At 44.4% G+C, this 20,933-nt stretch overlaps 1 protein-coding gene across 2 annotated transcripts; it reads left to right on the top strand.

The window, feature by feature from the left end:
• Nucleotides 1-1,052: 1,052 nt before the first annotated feature.
• Nucleotides 1,053-19,790, top strand: LOC127613206 (transcription activator BRG1). 2 transcript variants are annotated; one of them, XM_052084145.1, is made up of 34 exons: nucleotides 1,053-1,293; nucleotides 1,842-2,069; nucleotides 2,404-2,536; nucleotides 3,304-3,807; nucleotides 3,927-4,025; nucleotides 4,631-4,889; nucleotides 4,961-5,087; nucleotides 5,194-5,367; nucleotides 6,149-6,322; nucleotides 6,401-6,577; nucleotides 6,685-6,732; nucleotides 6,864-6,994; nucleotides 7,282-7,339; nucleotides 7,446-7,555; nucleotides 7,630-7,777; nucleotides 8,877-9,040; nucleotides 9,130-9,196; nucleotides 9,734-9,844; nucleotides 10,047-10,289; nucleotides 10,479-10,592; nucleotides 10,730-10,837; nucleotides 10,945-11,031; nucleotides 11,308-11,354; nucleotides 11,461-11,627; nucleotides 11,958-12,121; nucleotides 12,876-13,136; nucleotides 13,237-13,314; nucleotides 14,138-14,356; nucleotides 14,442-14,707; nucleotides 16,336-16,444; nucleotides 16,514-16,615; nucleotides 16,701-16,833; nucleotides 16,929-17,068; nucleotides 17,750-19,790. In XM_052084145.1, exons 2-34 carry the CDS (start codon nucleotides 1,854-1,856, stop codon nucleotides 17,783-17,785), a joined length of 4,974 nt encoding a protein of 1,657 aa, XP_051940105.1. In that variant the 5' UTR covers nucleotides 1,053-1,293; nucleotides 1,842-1,853; the 3' UTR covers nucleotides 17,786-19,790. The 2 variants fall into 2 exon arrangements, with proteins under 2 accessions (XP_051940105.1, XP_051940106.1); XM_052084146.1 differs by having other exon boundaries at nucleotides 1,055-1,293; nucleotides 14,445-14,707.
• Nucleotides 19,791-20,933: the final 1,143 nt, after the last annotated feature.

Here is a 20,933-nt window from a genome sequence, read left to right as displayed (position 1 = left end):
TATTTGAAGTCTTGTATTGGATCTCGCGCTTGATATTTTACACAGCTGTGATAACATTGATTACTGCATCATGTTACACCTCCCAATATGTGGTAGAGAAACAGCTTCCAAAATACAGGTTGTTTGGGAAGTCTTTTTGCACTTATAGTATAATTGTATTAACATATATGATATAGTAATACATAGTTATCAGTATAAGGATACATACGGAGTACTAAATGTATATTACTGTACTTTAAACATGGATCACCTATTTTCTGTGTTTGGTCACTTGACGTTTGCACGCTGAGCCCGTAGTTATTGTGACATCAATTTAGGTCGACAGCAGGTGGCAGTAACGGGTAAAATGGCAGCCCCCCCCCCCCCCCTGTAATGGATGTCATAGCAGTCAAAAAACGTATTTTTCTGCTCAATTCGTATTCCACAAATATATAATATTAATCAGAAAACTGTTTTGACTACTCGGGGACAGAACATATTCCAAGGGAAATGTTTTGCTAGACTTGAGTTTAAAGACGTCATTACATGAAATATTTGTTTTACATTCATTCATTCATTCATCTTCCTAACCGCTTGATCCTCACTAGGGTCGCGGGGGGTGCTGGAGCCTATCCCAGCTGTCTCCGGGCAGTAGGCGGGGGACACCAATGCAGGGCACACAGAGACGAACAACCATTCGCACTCACACTCACACCTAGGGACAATTTAGAGTGTTCAATCAGCCTGCCATGCATATTTTTGGGATGTGGGAGGAAACCGGAGCACCCGGAGAAAACCCACGCAAGCCCGGGGAGAACATGCAAACTCCACACAGGGAGGTCGGAGCTGGAATCGAACCCGGTACCTCTGCACTGTGAAGCCGACGTGCTAACCACTGGATACCGGGCCGCATATTTGTTTTACAAAAACAAATATTTTTATTTATATTATACTGTATATAATATTTAATTTTAAATATTCCAGCGCACAAATATTCGACAAGAAGGACAATAGCAGGGCAGTGACGACGTATTCTTGTGCGGCCGAGGAACTCCATTGCGCGTCGCTGGTACGTTGGCACAGAGATCTACCTGTGCGGTATTCATTGTGCTTGCTTCCGAGCCGCGCCGTGACTGTCGGCGCATGCGCACTTTGTTTGCAGCGGTGACTAGACATTCGGTCATCGGAGCTGCGGCGGCGGTACCGGAGTAGGAGGAGGAGGCGAGGCCGTGGAAGTGGAGGCGAACTGTGGCGGGGGGTGGCGCTCGAGCCAGATCGGTGAAACATAATCATCATCGCTCGACTGCGAACACGGTGAGTGGATTCGTTTGCTGCGTGTCACGTTGATGCGTCAAAATGTCACCCCAGAATTCCACGCAAAAATCCATCACGGGTTGCCAGTTGTGTTCGTGCAGGTAGATCAGTTGAATTACACAGTCCGCCATTGCCCCCCCCCCCTCCTCCATTTTTGTTTAACATCCAGCGCGGCCTTACGGACTCTTCTTGAAATAATCCACCTGCGTCAGCGCGTGTTTTATGTTGTCAGTCCAAGTGCATCTGTGGATGGACGGTGCAGCCGCAACTGTTAAAGCGCAGCAGGGGTGATTTGGCGCAGCAATTCATTAAGGCGCTTGGACATAATGTACAGTGGACCTTTCAGTGCAGCATCATGTCTTTCCTTATCATTGTCGATTTCAGTTGGTATTGTCCCGATTAAATGCCTAATCATAAAATGTACGCATATAGGTAATATATCTAAATTGGTGGCAAAGTGCATTTATTATGGCCCAATAATCATTTTTAAATGTATCGTTAGATATATGTTTTTTGCATTAAAAATGAGTGTGCAATCCCTGCTGCAGGAAACCACCGCAATGTCCACCCCAGACCCCCCACTGGGAGGCAACCCCCGTCCGGGTCCGTCCCCCGGTCCAGGTCCCTCCCCTGGGGCAATGTTGGGCCCCAGCCCGGGTCCTTCCCCAGGCTCTGCTCACAGCATGATGGGGCCCAGTCCTGGTCCCCCTTCCTCTGGACTCTCCCAGCCAGGCCCTTCTGGCTACAACCAGGACACCATGCACCCCCTGCATAAAGTAAGGACAGTCAAACTATGAATTTTGTTCCTCTACCAAGGCAGATGAATCTGGTTTTGGATCACCACTAGGCGGTCCAGTGGTTAGCGCATCAACCTCACAGTTTTGGGTTTTTTTCGTCCATGCTGGAATAGATGAGATTATTTTGCACTGTAATGGAGTAAAAGTATCTACAGCAGTGTAATAAAGTGAAAGTATTACATATGGTTGAGACATTAGTGGAAGCCATTAAATGAAGGTTGTATCTGCAATGTTTTAAACATGACGTGTCTGATGGGGGTAACAGCAACAACAGTGCTGAGTTGTAACAGTTTTTTTCTCATTGTGATTTCAGTCCATGGAGGGCATGCATGACAAGAGCATGAACGAGGAGAGTCGCTTCAGTCAAATGAAAGGGCTGTCAGTGAGGCCGGGCGGGCACGCCGGTATGGGTCCCCCACCCAGTCCTTTGGACCAACATTCACAAGGTTGGCAAATCAAACACTCCATTCTTAAGTAATCTGCAACGACAACATTGTGCAAGTGACATCCCGATGGCGTGTGAGTGTGACTTTTGTGCAATCGGGTAGTTTTGGTCGCACCCAAAGGGAGACTTTTTACCAACAACACATCAAGATAATCACAACAATTTGGTTCACTTCCTGATTACTCCAGTTTGATCAGAAAAAATATAACAAACAACATTTATAACACCAGTCAACATTACTCCATTTTACATGATCTAAACATAAGTGGAAAGCATTTTTGATGCCCTTTCGGAAAATATATTGATTTCAATTTGAACCAAGTGACCTGTTTTGTGCTGTAGGGTCACATGAAATCTAATCTCAATATGAATGCGACATGGATGTAAACATCTCTACCGTAACTGTAGATTAAAGGAGATATTCCATTTTTCCACATCAGTTCTGATGACATTCTTTTGTAAAATGCATAAAGGATAAAGAATTACATCACACTTACTTTCCACTAGTCACCTTCTGGTTCACATCACTCAGTTTTGAGGGAGGGGAGTTCTATCTCATGAAAATATACAATAGAGCGTTTGTTACCATGACAACCAGGGGTGGACCGATAACATGTGACATAGCTACTTGTCACTCACTATATTAGCCTCCACAACCTCTTGACTGAGTATTTAAAAAAAAAAAGCAGCGAGCAACAAATGTTTTATCACGCCGTAGCTTCCAGTCTGTTTTCATGACTCCTTTCATGATCCCCTGGTGTCTTCCAGGTTATCACTCTCCATTAGGTGGTTCCGATCATTCTAGTCCGGTACCATCCAACGGTCCTCCATCTGGACCTCTACTTCCATCCTCCTCCTCATCTTCCTCCTCCATCGGCGCTCCCCCCGCCTCCACGCCTTTGGAAGGCCCCGGTAGCGACCAGCACTCCCTGGGCCCAGGCAGCCGCTCAGGACCACTCGGCGCTTCAGGGCCAGGACCCAGTCCCGGGCCGAGCTTAAGCGCCACTGTCCCCACCCTTATGTCAGGCCTTGAATCCGGTGGTCTTTCAGGACCCGGGGGCCCCACCCCTTTTAACCAGAGCCAGCTGCACCAACTCAGAGCTCAGATCATGGCCTATAAGATGCTTGCCCGAGGTCAGCCCCTGCCGGACCACCTCCAGATGGCTGTGCAAGGGAAAAGACCGATGCCTGGTATGCAACAGCCCATGTCGAGCTTGACTACAGGAGCCGCGCCACCAGGACCAATGAGTTCAGGCTACAGTCGCGCTCACGGTGAGGACTTTATGTTGACCTTGTGTAACATCTGCCAGAATTCCTTCAACTTGCTCATTTTGATTACTGTATATAAAAATATACATTTAACATACAAAAGGCGTATATTGCCCTTCTAGGAATGATGGGCCCCAATATGCCTCCGCCAGGTCCATCAGGCCCAGCAGTCGGAATGCAAGGACAAAACCACAATGGACCTCCCAAGTCCTGGCCTGAAGGTTTGTGGCTTCTATTGTGTTGCATTTTGGATGTGCCTCTGACACCTCGAGTCTTTTGTTTCACTTTCCTGCCTTCAGAGAAGAAGTTAGGCCTATAGTGTTGCAAAGAGATGATGAAATGATTTATGTAAACATGCTGAAACATTGATGAGTGCAGTTCCATGTTCATCATCTTACATATAGTCAATAAAGTTCCCAGAACGACCCAAAGTAGCCACAAAGTCCAGAAAGGTATGCGAGTCCGGACTTGTGTAACAAAGTGACAAACTTGCTGCAGCATGGATGACTGCAGCACAATGTTCATCCGCTAACGCTCGAGAAATAACCACTGTGACACAAAATGAACCACGAAAAGTCGCACGATGTCCATGAACAAAATAACCAGAACAACCCAGAATAAGCCTCAAAGTTAATTTAGTTGCAGTAATGCAGTGTCGGATCATGAAGTGATGCGGAATGTAACAAAACGTGAAGTTGAACGACCATGAATGTGTTGCACATTTTGTGCATCGGGACGTTACTTCATATACACCACAAACTTGAATGGAAGATGCCGCTAAACTCTCGACGTCCCCTTCTCGATTCCTTCCTGTACTTCCCTTCAGGCCCGTTGGTGAATGCAGCAGCACCGTCCAGCGCTCCCCAAAAGCTAATTCCGCCTCAACCGACGGGACGACCCTCACCCGCTCCCCCTTCGGTGCCCCCCGCCGCCTCCCCCATCATGCCTCCGCAGACGCAGTCCCCCGGGCAGCCGGCGCAGCCTCCTCCCATGATGCCTTACCACAGCAAGCAGAGCCGAATCACCCCCATCCAGAAGCCCTGCGGCCTGGACCCCGTGGAGATCCTGCAGGAGAGGGAGTACAGGTACCAAAAAATGAGTTTGGCAACCGGTTACTGAACAGAACAAGTTAGGATAACTCGATTGGATGCCGTAGGTTGCAGGCTCGCATCACACATCGTATCGCTGAGTTGGAGAATTTGCCCGGCTCTCTGGCTGGAGATTTACGAACCAAAGCTACCATCGAACTCAAAGCGCTTCGACTGCTTAACTTCCAGAGACAGGTGAGCGCCGCGGCAGGCAGAAGCAAAGCCCGTTTTGTTCATCGAAAGATTTGTCGTTTTATTATTATTTTATTTTTATTTTTTTACGGTCGGCGGGTGCGTCCAGCTACGACAGGAAGTGGTGGTGTGCATGCGTCGCGACACGGCTCTGGAAACGGCGCTGGATTCCAAGGCCTACAAACGCAGCAAACGCCAAAGCCTGAGAGAAGCTCGCATCACAGAGAAACTGGAGAAACAGCAGAAGATCGAACAAGAGCGTAAGCGCAGGCAGAAGCATCAGGTAGGAAACCTTTAACCATGTACGTTTATTTTAGAATTAAGACATCATATTACGAGAAAACAGTAACCTGGTAGGGAGAGAATATGTTTTTTGGGGGGCAAAAGGGCAGAATACGACCAAAATCTGAATGTTATGAGAGGGTGTCACTTGGTGTTCGCCCTTCAAGCTGAGGGCAACTTTGCCAATAACGCCTAAAAAAGATGCACCCAGAGTCAATTTCTGTTCTTGAACCATTTGGAGTATCCGCAGTGTTTCGGTCTCTTTTTTTAACATTTTGAATGTTTCTCCCAAACAGTCAGAATCTGCCTAAGTGCGCCTGTCACTGAACGTATGGATGTTTGACATGTTTACACATGTACTCAGCTGACGACGTGCATCAGTGGGTTGTCCTAACTTAATTTTATTTTATTTTTTTAACAAAGGCTCGACGCAGGAACAGGTCGACTTCCACTGCCAGCAGTAGGCGCAGTTTTCTATGAAGCCACTCAGTGTGCGCTTCTCACAACCTGTGCCGGCCTTTTTATTGATTGTGTATGCACATTTCAAATAATACATCAGAAAAACAAATCTTTCTTTCTGAGATGTGGGTCCCTTCAGCTCAAATTGACTCGTGATTCTCTGTGCTCCATTGTGTGCAAGATGGTCAATCAAGCATGTAACAAAATGAAACTTGAAAACAGGATAACATTGTGTTTGTCTACTCTTCATACAGCTTGCGCTCTCTCTCTCTCTCTCTCTCCCTCTCTTGTGTTGCACCTTATCGCTCGCCGTGTCATTGCAGGAGTATCTCAACAGTATCCTTCAACATGCCAAAGACTTCAAGGAGTATCATCGTTCCATCACGGGCAAAATGCAAAAGTTGACCAAAGCTGTGGGTACCTATCACGCCAACACTGAGAGGGAGCAGAAGAAAGAGAACGAGCGCATTGAGAAAGAGCGAATGAGGAGACTCATGGTAACGTGCGGCCTCCGCGTATCATAGACGAACGTGTTTTCCGGCAGAACTCCCCCTCGCGTGATTCCGTCCGTTCAGGCTGAAGACGAGGAGGGCTACCGTAAACTGATCGACCAGAAGAAGGACAAGCGTCTGGCCTACCTTCTGCAGCAGACGGACGAATATGTGGCCAACCTCACCGAGCTGGTCCGTGCGCACAAGGCTGCGCAGGCCCTCAAGGAGAAGAAGAAGAAGAAGAAAAAGAAGAAGAAGAAGGTATGTGGGTGCAGGGTAAAGCTCACCTTATTTGATTACATATGACGGGCACAAGATCAGGAGTAGTCCTCGAAATTGTAAACTGCCGCTTTGATTCTCCTGTTCAGTTGGAGAGTCCAGAGGGACAGACTCCAGCTTTGGGGCCTGATGGAGAGGTGAGCTGTCAGAAGTATGGCAAGCATCCAGAGGCTGTGTTTTTAGATGCTTCTTGTGCGTGTGTGTGTGTGTGTGTGTGTTTCAGTGACTTCTACTCAGAATGTAAATTGTCATCTCACTTCCTCTGCAGCCTCTGGATGAGACCAGTCAGATGAGTGACCTTCCTGTGAAGGTCATCCACGTGGACAGCGGCAACATCTTGACCGGGGTGGACGCTCCGAAGGCGGGGCAGTTGGAGACGTGGCTCGAGATGAACCCTGGGTGAGAAGGAGAACCCAGCAGACACTGAACAGATCAAAGTTAGCAGTAGCAAATCACTTTGTTTCAGGTTGGTGGCATGTATACTCACTCTTATGATCGATCTCTTGGGCAGGCGTGGGTATTGGTTCTGTCTGATTGAAATGCATGGAACAAAAATGGAGAAAAAAAACATTGGACAGTGCCACTATAAATACTGGCATTTACAACTGGAAGCTACTGGACTTGTTCAATATTTACCTTTCAAATGCAGAAATCAACATACCGGTACTTTTTTAAAAATGTTTTAGTTATGAGGTTGCGCCACGCTCTGATAGTGAAGACAGCGAGGATGAAGAGGAGGAAGAAGTGAGTGTTTTATGTTGCTACAATAGTACATTGCGACAATAGCACATTCAAAAAACATTGCGTTTTTTTTTTTTAACTTTGTGTCCCTGTACCTGTTGTGTGTCAGGAGGAGGAGGAGGAGCACCAGCCTTCAACTGCACCAACAGAAGAAAAGAAGAAGATAAGCGACCCTGACAGCGAGGACGTGTCAGAGGTGGACGTGCGACACATCATCGAGTGGGTAAACTGACGAATAGCACCGCTCATTACTACTGTGCAAGAACCTCACTCCAAGCGATTCAACTTCCTAGGAATGCTAAACAGGATGTGGATGATGAGTACAGTGGAGCAGCCTTTGCGCGAGGACTTCAGTCTTACTACGCCGTGGCTCATGCAGTCACAGAGAAGGTGGAAAAGCAGTCCACTTTATTGATAAACGGACAGCTCAAACAGTATCAGGTAAATAAACAGGCTGTGTCTTAAACTGGCCTGCGCAAGTCAACTGTGTAATCATGGGTTCCAGGGATGGCGTTACTAATGTTTGTAGCCCTAGTTAAGCCTCTCCTGCATTGTATTTCCATCCACCATCCATTTCCCGAACCGCTTGACACCCTGAATCGGTTGCCAGCCAATCGTAGGGGACACAGAGACGAACAACCATGCACGCCCACACTCACACTTGGGGACAATTTAGAGCGTCCAATCAGCCTGCCATGCATGTTTTTGGAATGTGGGAGGAAACCGGAGCACCTGAAGAAAACCCACATGCAAACTCCACACATGAAGGCCGGAGCCGGAATTGAACCTCTGCACTGTGAAGTCGACGTGCTAACCACTGGACTACCAGGCCGCCCTGCATTGCATTTGATATTCTAAATATATTTAGAATTGATTTTCTCGGCCCCTTTAGGAAAAAAAAATATATAAATCCTGCTCGACTGGTTAGCGTGTACGGCTCACGGCACAGGGGTCGAGGGTTCAATTCCAGGCTGCGGCCTACATGTGTGGAGTTCACATGTTCTCCCCCTGGCTTTTTCTCCCGGTACTCGGCTTTCTTCCCACATTCCAAAGACAAGAATGGTAGGTTGATTGAGCGCTCTAAACTGTCCCTTCGGTGTGATTGTGAGTGACGGTTGTTTGTGTGTGACCTGCGATTGGCTGGCAACCACTGCAGGGTGTACCCGGCCTACTGCCCGAAAACTTTCTCTGTATGTCATGAATCTGTATCATTAAACATTTCACATTTTGATTTGGACTACTGAAATTAGTGATGTTTTCTACAATATTTCTAAACCGGTCAGAGAACTATGTAGCATGAAAAGCTAGCCAATGACAGTAGTTTAACATTTTATTTTTTACAATCCAAGACCTACAGAGAAACTCAAGCCACGGCACAGTGCACGAAAACGTGCCCACCAAAGTCATGCAATCCCATATTTTCTAATCCTGGGCAGGTCACATATGCCTAGTCACGTTCGGTTTAACCTTGTTAAACCTTTGCGTCATATGCCAGCTTGTGTCCTACTCTTAATAAGGAATCCTTGCGGTTGGCTGTCAGATCAAAGGTCTCGAGTGGCTGGTGTCGCTGTACAACAACAACCTGAACGGCATCCTGGCTGATGAAATGGGCTTGGGCAAAACTATCCAGACAATAGCGCTCATCACGTACCTCATGGAGCACAAGCGGCTCAACGGACCCTACCTCATCATCGTGCCCCTCTCGTGAGCTAACCAAATCTCTTTGTTTTGGATGAGATTTGAAAGTAGACATGAAAGTCGGATTTGAATCCAACACTCTTTCTGACCACCAGGACTCTTTCTAACTGGGTGTACGAGTTTGACAAGTGGGCACCTACAGTTGTGAAAGTATCCTATAAGGTGAGTTTAAAATATATTCGGCAAGGGAACCACACTTGGTAACTTTACATCACAGCAGTCTCGAGCCTTTTAGAGCACAGGTATCAAACTCAAGGCCCGGGGGCCAGATCTGGCCCGCCACATCATTTTACATGGCCCGCAAAAGCAAATCAAACATGTCAACTTCCACGATGATTGCTAAAATCTGGACCAAAATAAGAGAATTCCTTTTTTTTTTTTTTAGCATTTTCTTGTTACCAAACCCCTCATTACAGTAGTTGACTTCTTTATATGGTTTCACAGTCATAACGGCCCTCCAAGGGAAAGGGCCACTACAATGAGTTTGACACCCCTGTTTTAGACCAAGTACCACTTCAATAAATACTGAGCAGACTGAACTTAAAAAATAATACAGTGATGAGGAATGACAAATATAAACCAAGTATGCTTTATCTATTCTTGACATTTTGCATTTCTGAGTCGGATCTAGTTGTTGTCTTGCGTGCAACTTTATGCTTCCTTTTGTGACAGTTTTGACGTGGCATTTGCTGCTTTTAGGGTTCTCCGGCTGCCCGAAGAGCTTTTGTCCCTCAGTTGCGCAGCGGCAAATTTAATGTGCTCCTCACCACTTACGAGTACATCATTAAGGACAAGCAAGTCCTGGCTAAGGTGGGCTTCTGTGACACCGCATACAGCTAGTCGTATTATAGTTTTGCAAATAATGTGACTTCGCGAGGACACACGGGCCTCATCTGTTGTTGGAAAGCAGGCTCCGTGCATTTTGCGAAAGGCGTTCGGGCCTAGAATAGCCCACGAGGGCAAACTGGCCGTCATTTTTTGAGTTCTACTTCATTTCTCAACCTCTCGGCAGATCCGTTGGAAATATATGATCGTGGACGAAGGCCACCGAATGAAGAACCACCACTGTAAGCTGACCCAGGTGCTGAACACGCACTACCTGGCGCCGAGGCGGGTGCTGCTGACCGGCACGCCGCTCCAAAACAAGCTCCCTGAACTCTGGGCGCTGCTCAATTTCCTCCTGCCCACCATCTTCAAGAGCTGTAGCACCTTTGAACAGTGGTTCAATGCCCCTTTTGCGATGACCGGAGAGAAAGTGAGACACTAAATGCGGGATTCTTTTTCACTACTCCACCGTCTGATATCAAAAAGTATGTGTTTGAAGGTTTATTTGTCTGAAGTGGACAGCATAACCCGTGCGACACTCACAAGTTGATGTCATGTGATTTGCAGTCCCGACTGCTGTTTTATCACTTTCTACTCTACATCCACTCCCGCCCTGCAGGTGGATCTCAATGAAGAGGAGACCATCTTGATCATCCGTCGTCTTCACAAAGTGCTCCGCCCCTTCTTGCTGCGCAGGTTGAAGAAGGAAGTGGAGGCACAGCTTCCAGAGAAGGCACGACTAGCCTCTTTTGGCCAATGTCACGTAGCCAGACGTCTTGTTACTACGGGTCTTGAATCTTGTTGGTGGTGGTTTCTCGGTCATCGGTTGGATCCCATTCCTCCACTAACGCGCATTGCGCATCCCTGTAGGTGGAGTACGTGATCAAGTGTGACATGTCGTCTCTCCAGCGAGTGCTCTATAGACACATGCAGGCCAAGGGCGTTCTGCTGACCGATGGCTCTGAGAAAGACAAGAAGGTGGAGTATATGCTTGAGATTTTCGACGAGCGAAGCCGATCCGATCGATTTAGAACTTGAGGGGCGGGGGAAGTGTTTTAAAGTTGTTTTGTGATGTGTATGATCAGGGCAAAGGAGGCACCAAGACACTGATGAACACCATCATGCAGTTGAGGAAGATCTGTAACCATCCGTATATGTTTCAGCAGATCGAGGTACCGCTGGAAAAAATGTTGAATTTGTTTGCTCTTTATATGACAAGAGTGTTAGGACCACACTGAAAAGGATTTTTCAAAAGCATGAAGTCATCAGAAAAAAAATACAAGGATATACAAGGATAAAGTTGAATTAGTAGCAGATTGAATTTGTAATTGTTTTCGAATGAAAAGTTGTAAGGTTGCAGACCCAACAGCGATAGGTCCAAACCTGTGGTTCACATTCCCAAAACATGCATACGGTATTATATGACTCACTTTGACTATTTTTTGCAGGAATCTTTCTCTGAACATTTGGGTTTCTCTGGGGGAATAGTCCAAGGGTAAGTGCGAATTACAGCACCCCATGCAAACCGCATGTATACCTTATAATGCACCGGTAAGCTCATCGCCTTTTTTTAAATTTATTTATTTATTTTGGTACGTCAGCCCTGACTTGTATCGAGCCTCAGGAAAATTCGAGGTGTTGGATCGGATCCTCCCGAAACTGCGAGCGACAAACCATAAAGTGCTGCTCTTCTGTCAGATGACTTCACTCATGACCATCATGGAGGACTACTTTGCCTATCGCAGCTTCAAGTATCTGCGTCTGGATGGTAAAAAAAACAAACAAACAAAAAAAATCCACTCGCATTTGATAGTTGGATTTGGATGGTTTTGCTCCTGGGCCTCCTCCCCAGTTATGGAGGTGGATTCACTTTCCGAGACACTACTGTAGACAAGCGTAGGAAGACAGCTTAAAGAAATCACATCAATGAATTTGCATGCCAAACACAAAGCTAAATCAACTGTTTCCGAAGGGGTGTAACTTTTCTGGTACGTTTTTAGATTTTCAAAATAGTATTCATGGGAATGAATCAGAATGAATAGGAATTCACTGAAACATTTTCAGTCAACGCGATGTTGACAATGGATTGTCCTGCCAGGCACCACAAAAGCCGAAGACAGAGGAATGTTGCTGAAGACCTTCAACGACGCCGAGTCCGAATATTTCATCTTCCTCCTGAGCACTCGAGCGGGAGGCCTCGGCCTCAACCTGCAGTCCGCCGACACCGTCATCATCTTTGACTCGGACTGGAACCCGCACCAGGTTTCCCTCTATTCTCTCCTCATTTTTTTTCTTCTTTACTTCCAATTTCTTTGGATTCAGAATAAATTGTCTGAGAGGAAATAATGAAAATAGAAATCATTTGTTCTTTGGTTAATTTGTCACCATCATAAAAAGGCAATATTTGGAGGAATATTCGGAAGTAAATGTCATAAAAGGGTAAGATTGAGGTATATTGCAGCTGCATGTTGAATATCTCAATTTTCACAAGCGTAAAATGAAGTCAACTACTGTTATTAGCTTAACTTGGACAGGAAATAAGACCATATCAGGTGATTATGGATATTGTAATTGTTTTGATTTGGAGTCTTCTTACATCATGTTCTTCTTTTAGCGCTCTTCTCGGCGCACCTGTTGTTGAGGCAGCTCCATCTTTTCGAAAAAGTCGCTGCTTAAAAGCCTAAGAAAAGGCAAAAAAGTATGTGCGAGTTAATCCGTTGATCGGGATATTTTCGTCGTCAAATTCCAGTTTGTTGGGCGGCACATCTGCTCCACAGTCAAGTGATTCTGGGTTTGAATCTCGGTGCAATGTCACCTCGGATAGGTTCCAGCTCCGCCGTGACTTTAATGAGCAAACACACTTTTATCAGATGAATGGATGGATTGTAAATTTCCCCAGTGTGGGACAAATAAAGGATATCTTATCTTATCTTACAAATGCAGAATGTTCACTTCCATAATGCTCACATTTGTGTCAGTCGCGTTTCATCTCCTAGTTTTATGTCGCCGCCCCCAGGACCTTCAGGCCCAGGACAGAGCTCACCGCATAGGCCAACAAAACGAGGTGCGCGTGCTGCGCCTGTGCACAGTCAACAGCGTGGAGGAGAAGATTTTGGCCGCCGCCAAATACAAACTGAACGTCGACCAAAAGGTGATCCAGGCCGGCATGTTCGACCAGAAGTCATCCAGCCACGAGCGCAGGGCCTTCCTGCAGGCCATCCTAGAGCACGAGGAGCAAGACGAGGTCTGGGGACAAGACGTGTGCCTACGGATCAATGTGTGTGCGTGCACCCGCGACACAGCACATTAGCGGTGGTTTTGGAAAAAGGGTTGACTTGCTTATTGTCCGCTTTGCCAATTGCGTCTGCGGTATTCAGGAGGAGGACGAGGTCCCTGACGACGAGACGGTCAACCAGATGATCGCCAGGAGCGAGGAGGAGTTTGATCAGTTCATGGTCAGTATTTGGATTAACACCAGCTGGATTGCTTCTGCAAAAGGAAAGAACAAGATCGCAGAAGTGTTTTTTTTTTTTTACGACAAAAGAATCAATTTGGTCCAAGAAATATCCGGATAATTCTCATCACAGTTTTGCATGCAATGAACAAGTGCGTCGATAGAACCCAAGTCGCCGAGCAAAACCGCTTCCAATTCAGTTGCACGAGTCAACATGATGAATTGCGTCACTCCTGATTACTGATTTTTCTAAGCATATTAGTACAGTAACAAAGATGAGCGTACATGTTTTTTTTTTTTTAAGTCAAGTCAAATATGATCGAAGGAGACCTATTAGCCCAGTTGAAAGCGTTTCCAGATGTCTTTCATAACATGTCTGTGATGCACTTTCTGTCAAAAGTATCCCAAGCATTATCTGTAAATCAATCTTTAGCGTGCATTTTAAGATCAACCAATCAGAGGGCAGAAAAATGTTGACGTCTCTAAGCCTGCTCACAGGCCTTCTTTGGTGAATCTGAAATGTCATTGGTTTGAAGAAAAAAAAATCAAATTTCTGCGGTGCGTGGCTGGGATCGACTCCAGCACTCGGGATTCTGAAGGCGTCGGGTAAATACTATAATGTTTGCATTTCGCTTGACGTTGCAAATGAAATGAATGTTCATTTTGAAAAGTCAAATGCAGCCCTTTAGCACAAATGTATGCCCCCTAGCATTAGATCCAATCCTGTGCAAGAAGGACCTCAAGAGAAATGTGAGTCAGCACGATGGAAGAGTACATGCCGACTGAGGTCATGGAAAAAGTTTTGTGGATTTGTTTTCCGGCAGAGGATGGACCTGGACCGCCGGCGCGAAGAGGCCCGCAACCCGCGTCGCAAGCCTCGCCTGATGGAGGAGGACGAGCTGCCGACCTGGATCATGAAGGACGACGCCGAGGTGGAGCGGCTCACCTGCGAGGAGGAGGAGGAGAAAATGTTCGGGCGAGGCTCTCGTCAGCGGAAAGAGGTGGATTACAGCGATTCGCTGACCGAGAAACAGTGGCTCAAGGTAATTGGAGGGAAAGAGGGGCGGGGAGAAAGAAGGAAAGACGGCGAGGCGCAGTGTCAACTGACTGTCGGTTTTCCCTCTCGAGCAGGCCATCGAAGAGGGCACCCTGGAGGAGGTTGAGGAGGAGGTGCGTACCAAGAAGACCACTCGGAAGAGGAAGCGGGATAGGGACCTGGACCTCCCTGTGCCCTCGTGCTCCTCGGGAGGAAGAGGACGAGGAGACAAAGACGACGATGCCAAAAGGCAGCGAAAAAGGGGGAGACCACCTGTTGAGAAGATATCCCCCAATCCTCCCGCCCTGACCAAGAAGATGAAGAAGATCATCGATGCCGTCATCAGATACAAAGACGGGTACAAAAGCTTCCTGATTTTGTTCGAAACGCAGTCATTGGAGACATTCGCGTGAGAACCGATACGTGAGCCGGATACAAAATTCAGCGTTTTACAGCTCAGACCTCTGCCAAAATTGTGAGTAGTGTGGTCTTCATGGACGATGACTCTCATATCCAAAACCTTTTAAGGAAAAGGACGCATTTCATGCCAACTAAAATGTTCATCAATTATTATTACTATCATAATAACTTGTTTTGAATAGCTTTAAAAAAAGAAATCATTAAAAAAAATACATATATTTTATGTTATGGTAGAAATTATTATAATTCATACATTTTCAGATATTTCAAGCTATTTTTTTTTATTTTATGCATTTCTTTTTTCGAAATTAAGATTAAGATATCCTTTATTTGTCCCTCAATGGGGAAATTACAATAAGAATTCAGAAAGGAAAACGCTGGGTAGGGAAAGGGGGAAAAAAAAACACGCTCGAACTATCCTCTTCCGAGGATAATTTAAGTCCAGGAAAAAAAAAAAAGACCCTAGCACATAAATAAGCATATGACAGTTACAACAAGTCACAAGACATGACATGTAATAAATACTTTTAATGGATCATTTTTGCGTTGATTATTGGGGCTTTAGTTTGCACCGGTGTGTCAAATACTTTGCCCCCTCATGCACAGTGGAGAAAAAAAATTAAAATCTACCATTCCCTTTTTAAATGCCGAATTTCTGTGATATGAAATAAATTAGACCAAGATGAATTAATTTAAAAACTTTTTCCATGATGATTTTGACCTATATTCTGTAGGATTCAGTTCGCGAAAAAAAATTAGATATTTACAAGAGCGGGAGTTCAAATAGACAACTGAGAAATGTCGTCAAAGCTCTCTGTGGAGCATATCTTGCGCTGTAAAACGTGATGACCAGAAATGTCAGGAAAAGCCTCCTATAACATCAGAACTGAATAATTGTAGTCGATTGAGTAGCACTTTTCAATGGTGGCAGGTATGTGCTGAATTCCATTTCCGATGAGTTTAAATGTGACAAATTCTCAACACAGCCAAATGCCCAATTATAATACGATGTGTACACTTGTGCAACCACATTTTCTCAGCTGTTTACTTTTAGGCCCAGCGTCTGACTGGAGCCTGGTCCAGGGTGTAGTCCATGTTTTGCCCAAAGTCAGCAAATACAAGCATCAGCTCCCCGAGACGCTGATCGGGATAAGAGGAATAGAAAATCAATGACTGCTTGGCTATTTATTTTTACTTTCCCTCTTTAAATATACTTAGATTGTCCCAAGTGAGTTGGACAAGTTTTGAGATGATTTAACTTGTTCTCATTTTCTTAACATCACAAAAACCTGGAATTTATACAGGGGTGTGTAGACTTTTAATAACTACTTAAGCTAAATAAGGTAGGAAAAAATATTGTGTCTACACACACACACACACACAAAAGGTGAATTTATTCCCTATTTTTTTTCATCAATATACTTCTACACCACTAAATTCAATGTTTGTTTGCTCTCCCATTCCCTACTGTTGCATTCTCAAATGTTATTGTATTCGTCAGAAGTCTGTTCTCCAACATTCATGAGTTGGCAACTTTCTTGTCTCATCTTGATGATGTCACCTCAGCACGAGCGGACGTCAGCTCAGCGAGGTGTTCATCCAGCTGCCGTCTCGCAAAGAGCTGCCTGAATACTACGAGTTGATCCGCAGGCCAGTGGACTTCCGGAAGATCAAGGTAATGTCACAGTGCAGCCCTCATAAGTTTCTTTTTTTTTTTTTTTACGTGTCATCTTTCACAAACTAGGAGAGGATTCGAGGTCATCGCTACCGCAGTCTTGGCGACCTGGAAAGAGATGTCATGCTGCTTTTCCAGAACGCTCAAACCTTCAACCTGGAAGGATCCCTGGTGAGGGCCAGTTGAGAGGCTTCCCTCTTTAGAAACGATGATGATGAGGATGATGATAAGGTTTATTGCCATGTAACGCGAGCAGATATACGAGGATTCCATCGTGCTGCAGTCGGTCTTCACCAGTCTGAGGCAGAAGATCGAGAAGGAGGAGGAGAGCGAGGGCGAGGAGAGCGACGAAGAGGACGATGAGCAGGACGACGGATCCGAGTCGGAATGTAAGTACGAGCATCGCTTCTTTATTTTTATTTTTTTTTAAATACCTCTCTGCATACCCATAGTTCAATGTCCTGACGTGCGCTTGTATGTTCAGCCCGTTCCGTCAAGGTCAAGATCCGTCTGGGCAAGAAGGAGCGAGGCGGAGATCGAGGAAAGGGACGCAGCAGACGATCGGGACGCACTAGAGCCAAACCTGTCGTTAGTGACGATGACTCTGATGAAGAACAAGAGGAGGTAAGTCTGTGTATGTGTGTCATTGTGTGCATTTGTCAAACCAAACACTTCATTCGATACACTTGGACCATCTCACAATTCTGCCTGGACAAAATATGAGTGCTCAGTTTTTTGGAGTGGTGTAGACTTAGTCACCTTTGTGTTCTGTGCATTTTTTTTAAACAGTCACCATTTATGAGCAAATATGTGAACACAAACAGTGTTGAACACATGTAGGCAAACCATATATCCGTATCGGCATATATTCCTTATCCTCTGCAAAGAGTGTCCAATATTACTGCTGTACTGAGGAGTCCAGAGATGAGCTGGTTCTCCGGTACTGGAAATCTGTATGCTGCGGTGTATATAAAAAAATATTTTAAAATGTCTGGCCAATTCGTGCGACAGGCGCCATCTTGCTATATGTCATACACTGCCCCCAGTTGGCCAGGGTGCCCACACCAGAATGAGCAACACAATGTGCATTGAAGGAAAAACTGTTTAATTCAACGTATGTCATTATGGTTTGTTTTTTTTTAAAGGAATAATAGCAGAGAATGCTATTTTTGTGATTTATAAATCACACAAGTTGGATTACTCAAATCTCAAGGCATGACTCTAATTGGTTAATTAAGCTTTTTTGACTGAACAAACGTGAAAATAGACTCAGTCACTGTAATTGTGTCTGTGTGTACTCTGTAGGAGCACTCCCTCAGTGCAACTGATGAAGAATCCTGAAGCGAGAGGTGTAGCATGAAGGGATATTCCGCCTGCTCACACACGTCCAGTACATCAGTACGCAAAACCTCCATCCACTTGTTCACGTAAAGGAGATAAAACTGAAGGGTTTGCAATAATGCAAATGCACATGTTCAGTCAAGGTCTTCATTATGTGTGTCCCTAATCTTAACCTGGTTTTAAATTTTTTTGCGTTTTATTCCAGTTCAGTAATGACATTTGTATCCGCTGGTGATGGGACTCAATTAAAAATGCAAAGGAGAGGCTTTTTAATAACTGTAATTAATGGAGCAAAATGTCATTTTAATGGCATACAAATATTTGACAAAGAAAGTTATACTTTTACGGTTCAAAATACATTTTGGTTGCCCAATTTCTCCTCTTTTCACCCGTTATCGAGACAAGTCTTGCTCGCCTGATTTAAGCGGTTGACGCTAAACATGATCTCCGGCGACTATTCTCACTGCAGTGTTTTACATTTAGGGATAAGCAAAATCTTACTTTTGCACAATTTTCACATAACCAGAAACTTGCCCATATTTCCATTGAGCACTTTTTTCAAATTAATCGTTGCGTCATGTTTAGTTATGCTTGATAATATAGAATGGAAAATTGCATTTCAATTCTTTTTTAATTTGCTGTCCTTAATTCATTAAAATGAGCACATTAAACCAAGTATTTGCAGTTGTGAAATCACAATTTGGGAAGCCTTCAAATTAATTGTGTTTTTCTGTATGATGATCAATTTATGCCATTTATTTATTCTACATAATTATCAAATGATAATTACCACTTCACTTACCCGAATGTTTACGAAAACAGCGAGGAGTCGAACTCTTCCGCTTCGCTTTGAACTTGCCAAATAGTGAGACTAGACTTATTTTGAAAATACGGTTTGTTTTGTTTTCACACAGTCTGCTGATCTCAAACGTACATTGGTGTTCATAATGGTGTACTACTTTTATATGGTTGAATGTTTTCATTTCGTAGTATTTCATTTTTTTAACGTGCAATGTAAAAAAAGGTTCTGATTGAGATTAACAACCACTTTTAAAAAGAGTGACCCTTTCCAAAAAGCATCTTTCACACAAAAGAACAAGTGATGGAAAGGACAACACAATGCAACATCCAACGAAACGTTTTATTTTTTTTAATCATCAGTGTTGATTAGACTCATAGGGAAGAATCTAGTGGATATTTACTATATTTACATACAACTTCACTCACACACAGTTAGGGCTCTGTTAAGGGGGAAGATGTGCCTACATTAAAAAAAAGTAGCTTATCTGCCCAATGGAGTTCAGAGAACATCTAAATCCTGTTTAAAAAAAAAACTGAATGTATCCAGAAATGTTTTCAAACTGCCAAAAAGCAAGCGCCTTCCTCACCGAGTGGACATGACTGAACGTGGGTCAAAAGAGTCAGACATTCAAAAAGCAATGTTTGTGTACACTTGGTGCGTTTGGGTTGGATGTTGAGACTGAAACACTTTTCAGAACATGTGAGGTGACAATGCTGATGTGACTGACGGTTCACAGAAGTTGAGCTTCACGTATGTATACGTTTGCATCAAAACAGCCTGGATGCTGCTGCTTGCGCGTCTCGTAGCACTTCAAACTTATTTGAGCACATGGAGGTTTTGATCCAGCCAATATGTACTGTATCTTTAATTGCTTCCTAATGTTTTCTGTATGTGGTGACTTAAGGTTGGCAAAACCTTTAGTGTACATTTCCTGTTAGTTTTTCTTTCTCTTCATTTTAAGACAAAGGACCAGAGGGACGTTGGCTCCTCTCTGCTTGTGAACGCCCCACGGCCTGACAGTGTTGGATATTTCTGTATATGTAGGCTTACAATATGTTTTGGTGACTCTCTTATAGGACTGTACTTTTATTATTCTTGGTAGATAGTTCAACATGCAACCAAAGCATCAACATTTCTGTCTGTGCTGTGTTGTGTCATTGTCACTGGAGAGACCATTGTAACAATAAATTAAGTGTCAATGTGTTTGTTGGTACGTATCTGTTTATGCAAGCCCCTCATCCATATTCTATCGTGCTTGTCCACTGAGTTGTGGGTGAGACGAAGCTAACTCTGGGCACATATAGACAATCATTTACGCTTACATTCATATCTATGGACATGTTAAGAGTCTTCAGTGAATGCAACATGCATTCTTTGGACAGCCAAATGCAAGCACGGTGAAAACATGCTTATGTATATCTGAATAAAACTAAAATGTTTTTTTTAATTAAGCGGTCTTCATAAATGTCGATCAGCTCCAAAAAAGCTGAAATATTCTGTAAATTAAAGTGAATATAAAGTAAAAATTATAAATCCATTCGATGCACACCTGACAGATGGAATTACTCTATTTGACCGCAAGGGTGTGCTCTCAGACAAACGGAACCGATCAAGCAGGCTTGAAGAGGTCAGGTCACACGCAATCTTGTGGAATGCTGGCTGAGTTGGTCGGATTTGCACATTCTGGAATTAGCAATGTGCACATGCATTTTTCGTCAAGTAATATTTTAACATTCTGAACAGACATACAAGTGTAAAAATAATACTTTACACAGCAATAATATTTTCAAGGACACAATATACTCACATATGGATTGTTTTTCCCCTTCCCCCCAAGTTTATGTTCATTATTTTGACTCAGCAGTTTGGGTTGAAGAGCAGAAGCAGGTTTCCATTTTGGACAGTTTTTAATGGAAGTAAATAGAATGGAACATTCTTAGCAAATGTTGACGATGGCTGGCAAGATGCTGTTTGCCCCTTTCTAGTCACTCTTGGTCCCAAGCCTGGATAAAAATGGTTGGGTTGGGTCAGAAAGGTTTTCTGACCCAGCGTGTTACTGAGCATCACACCCTTAATTTAAAATAAATACCGTAAATAAAAATTTTAAAAAACTCACACAAATTCACACAAACAAACATACTCACACATGAATGCACACAGGGGCACGACAATGGATTTCAAGCCCACTAACAAAATGTCTCTTTGGAATCCCTGCAGTGTAGACACACACACACACACACATGCAAGCCTTAAATTAAGTGGGTGGTTGAGGTAGTGTTGAAATATGTAATCCAGCAGGTATTTCACCATTCAAGGAATACCTCCCAGGAGTGAGCTTGGTGTTCC

Source organism: Hippocampus zosterae, chromosome 13 (genome assembly GCF_025434085.1).
Source record: "Hippocampus zosterae strain Florida chromosome 13, ASM2543408v3, whole genome shotgun sequence".
NCBI lineage: Eukaryota > Metazoa > Chordata > Actinopteri > Syngnathiformes > Syngnathidae > Hippocampus > Hippocampus zosterae.
The sequence above is the reverse complement of the archived record's forward strand: the minus strand, read 5'-3'. Positions and strand labels throughout refer to the sequence as shown.

Coding starts and splice junctions, on each gene's coding strand:
- LOC127613206 (XM_052084145.1), top strand. CDS start 1,854: ATGTCCACCCCAGACCCCCCACTGGGAGGCAACCCCCGTCCGGGTCCG. Junction 13,137..13,236: donor ACGTGTGCCTACGGATCAAT/GTGTGTGCGTGC, acceptor TGCGGTATTCAG/GAGGAGGACGAGGTCCCTGA. Junction 14,357..14,441: donor CCGAGAAACAGTGGCTCAAG/GTAATTGGAGGG, acceptor TTCCCTCTCGAG/CAGGCCATCGAAGAGGGCAC.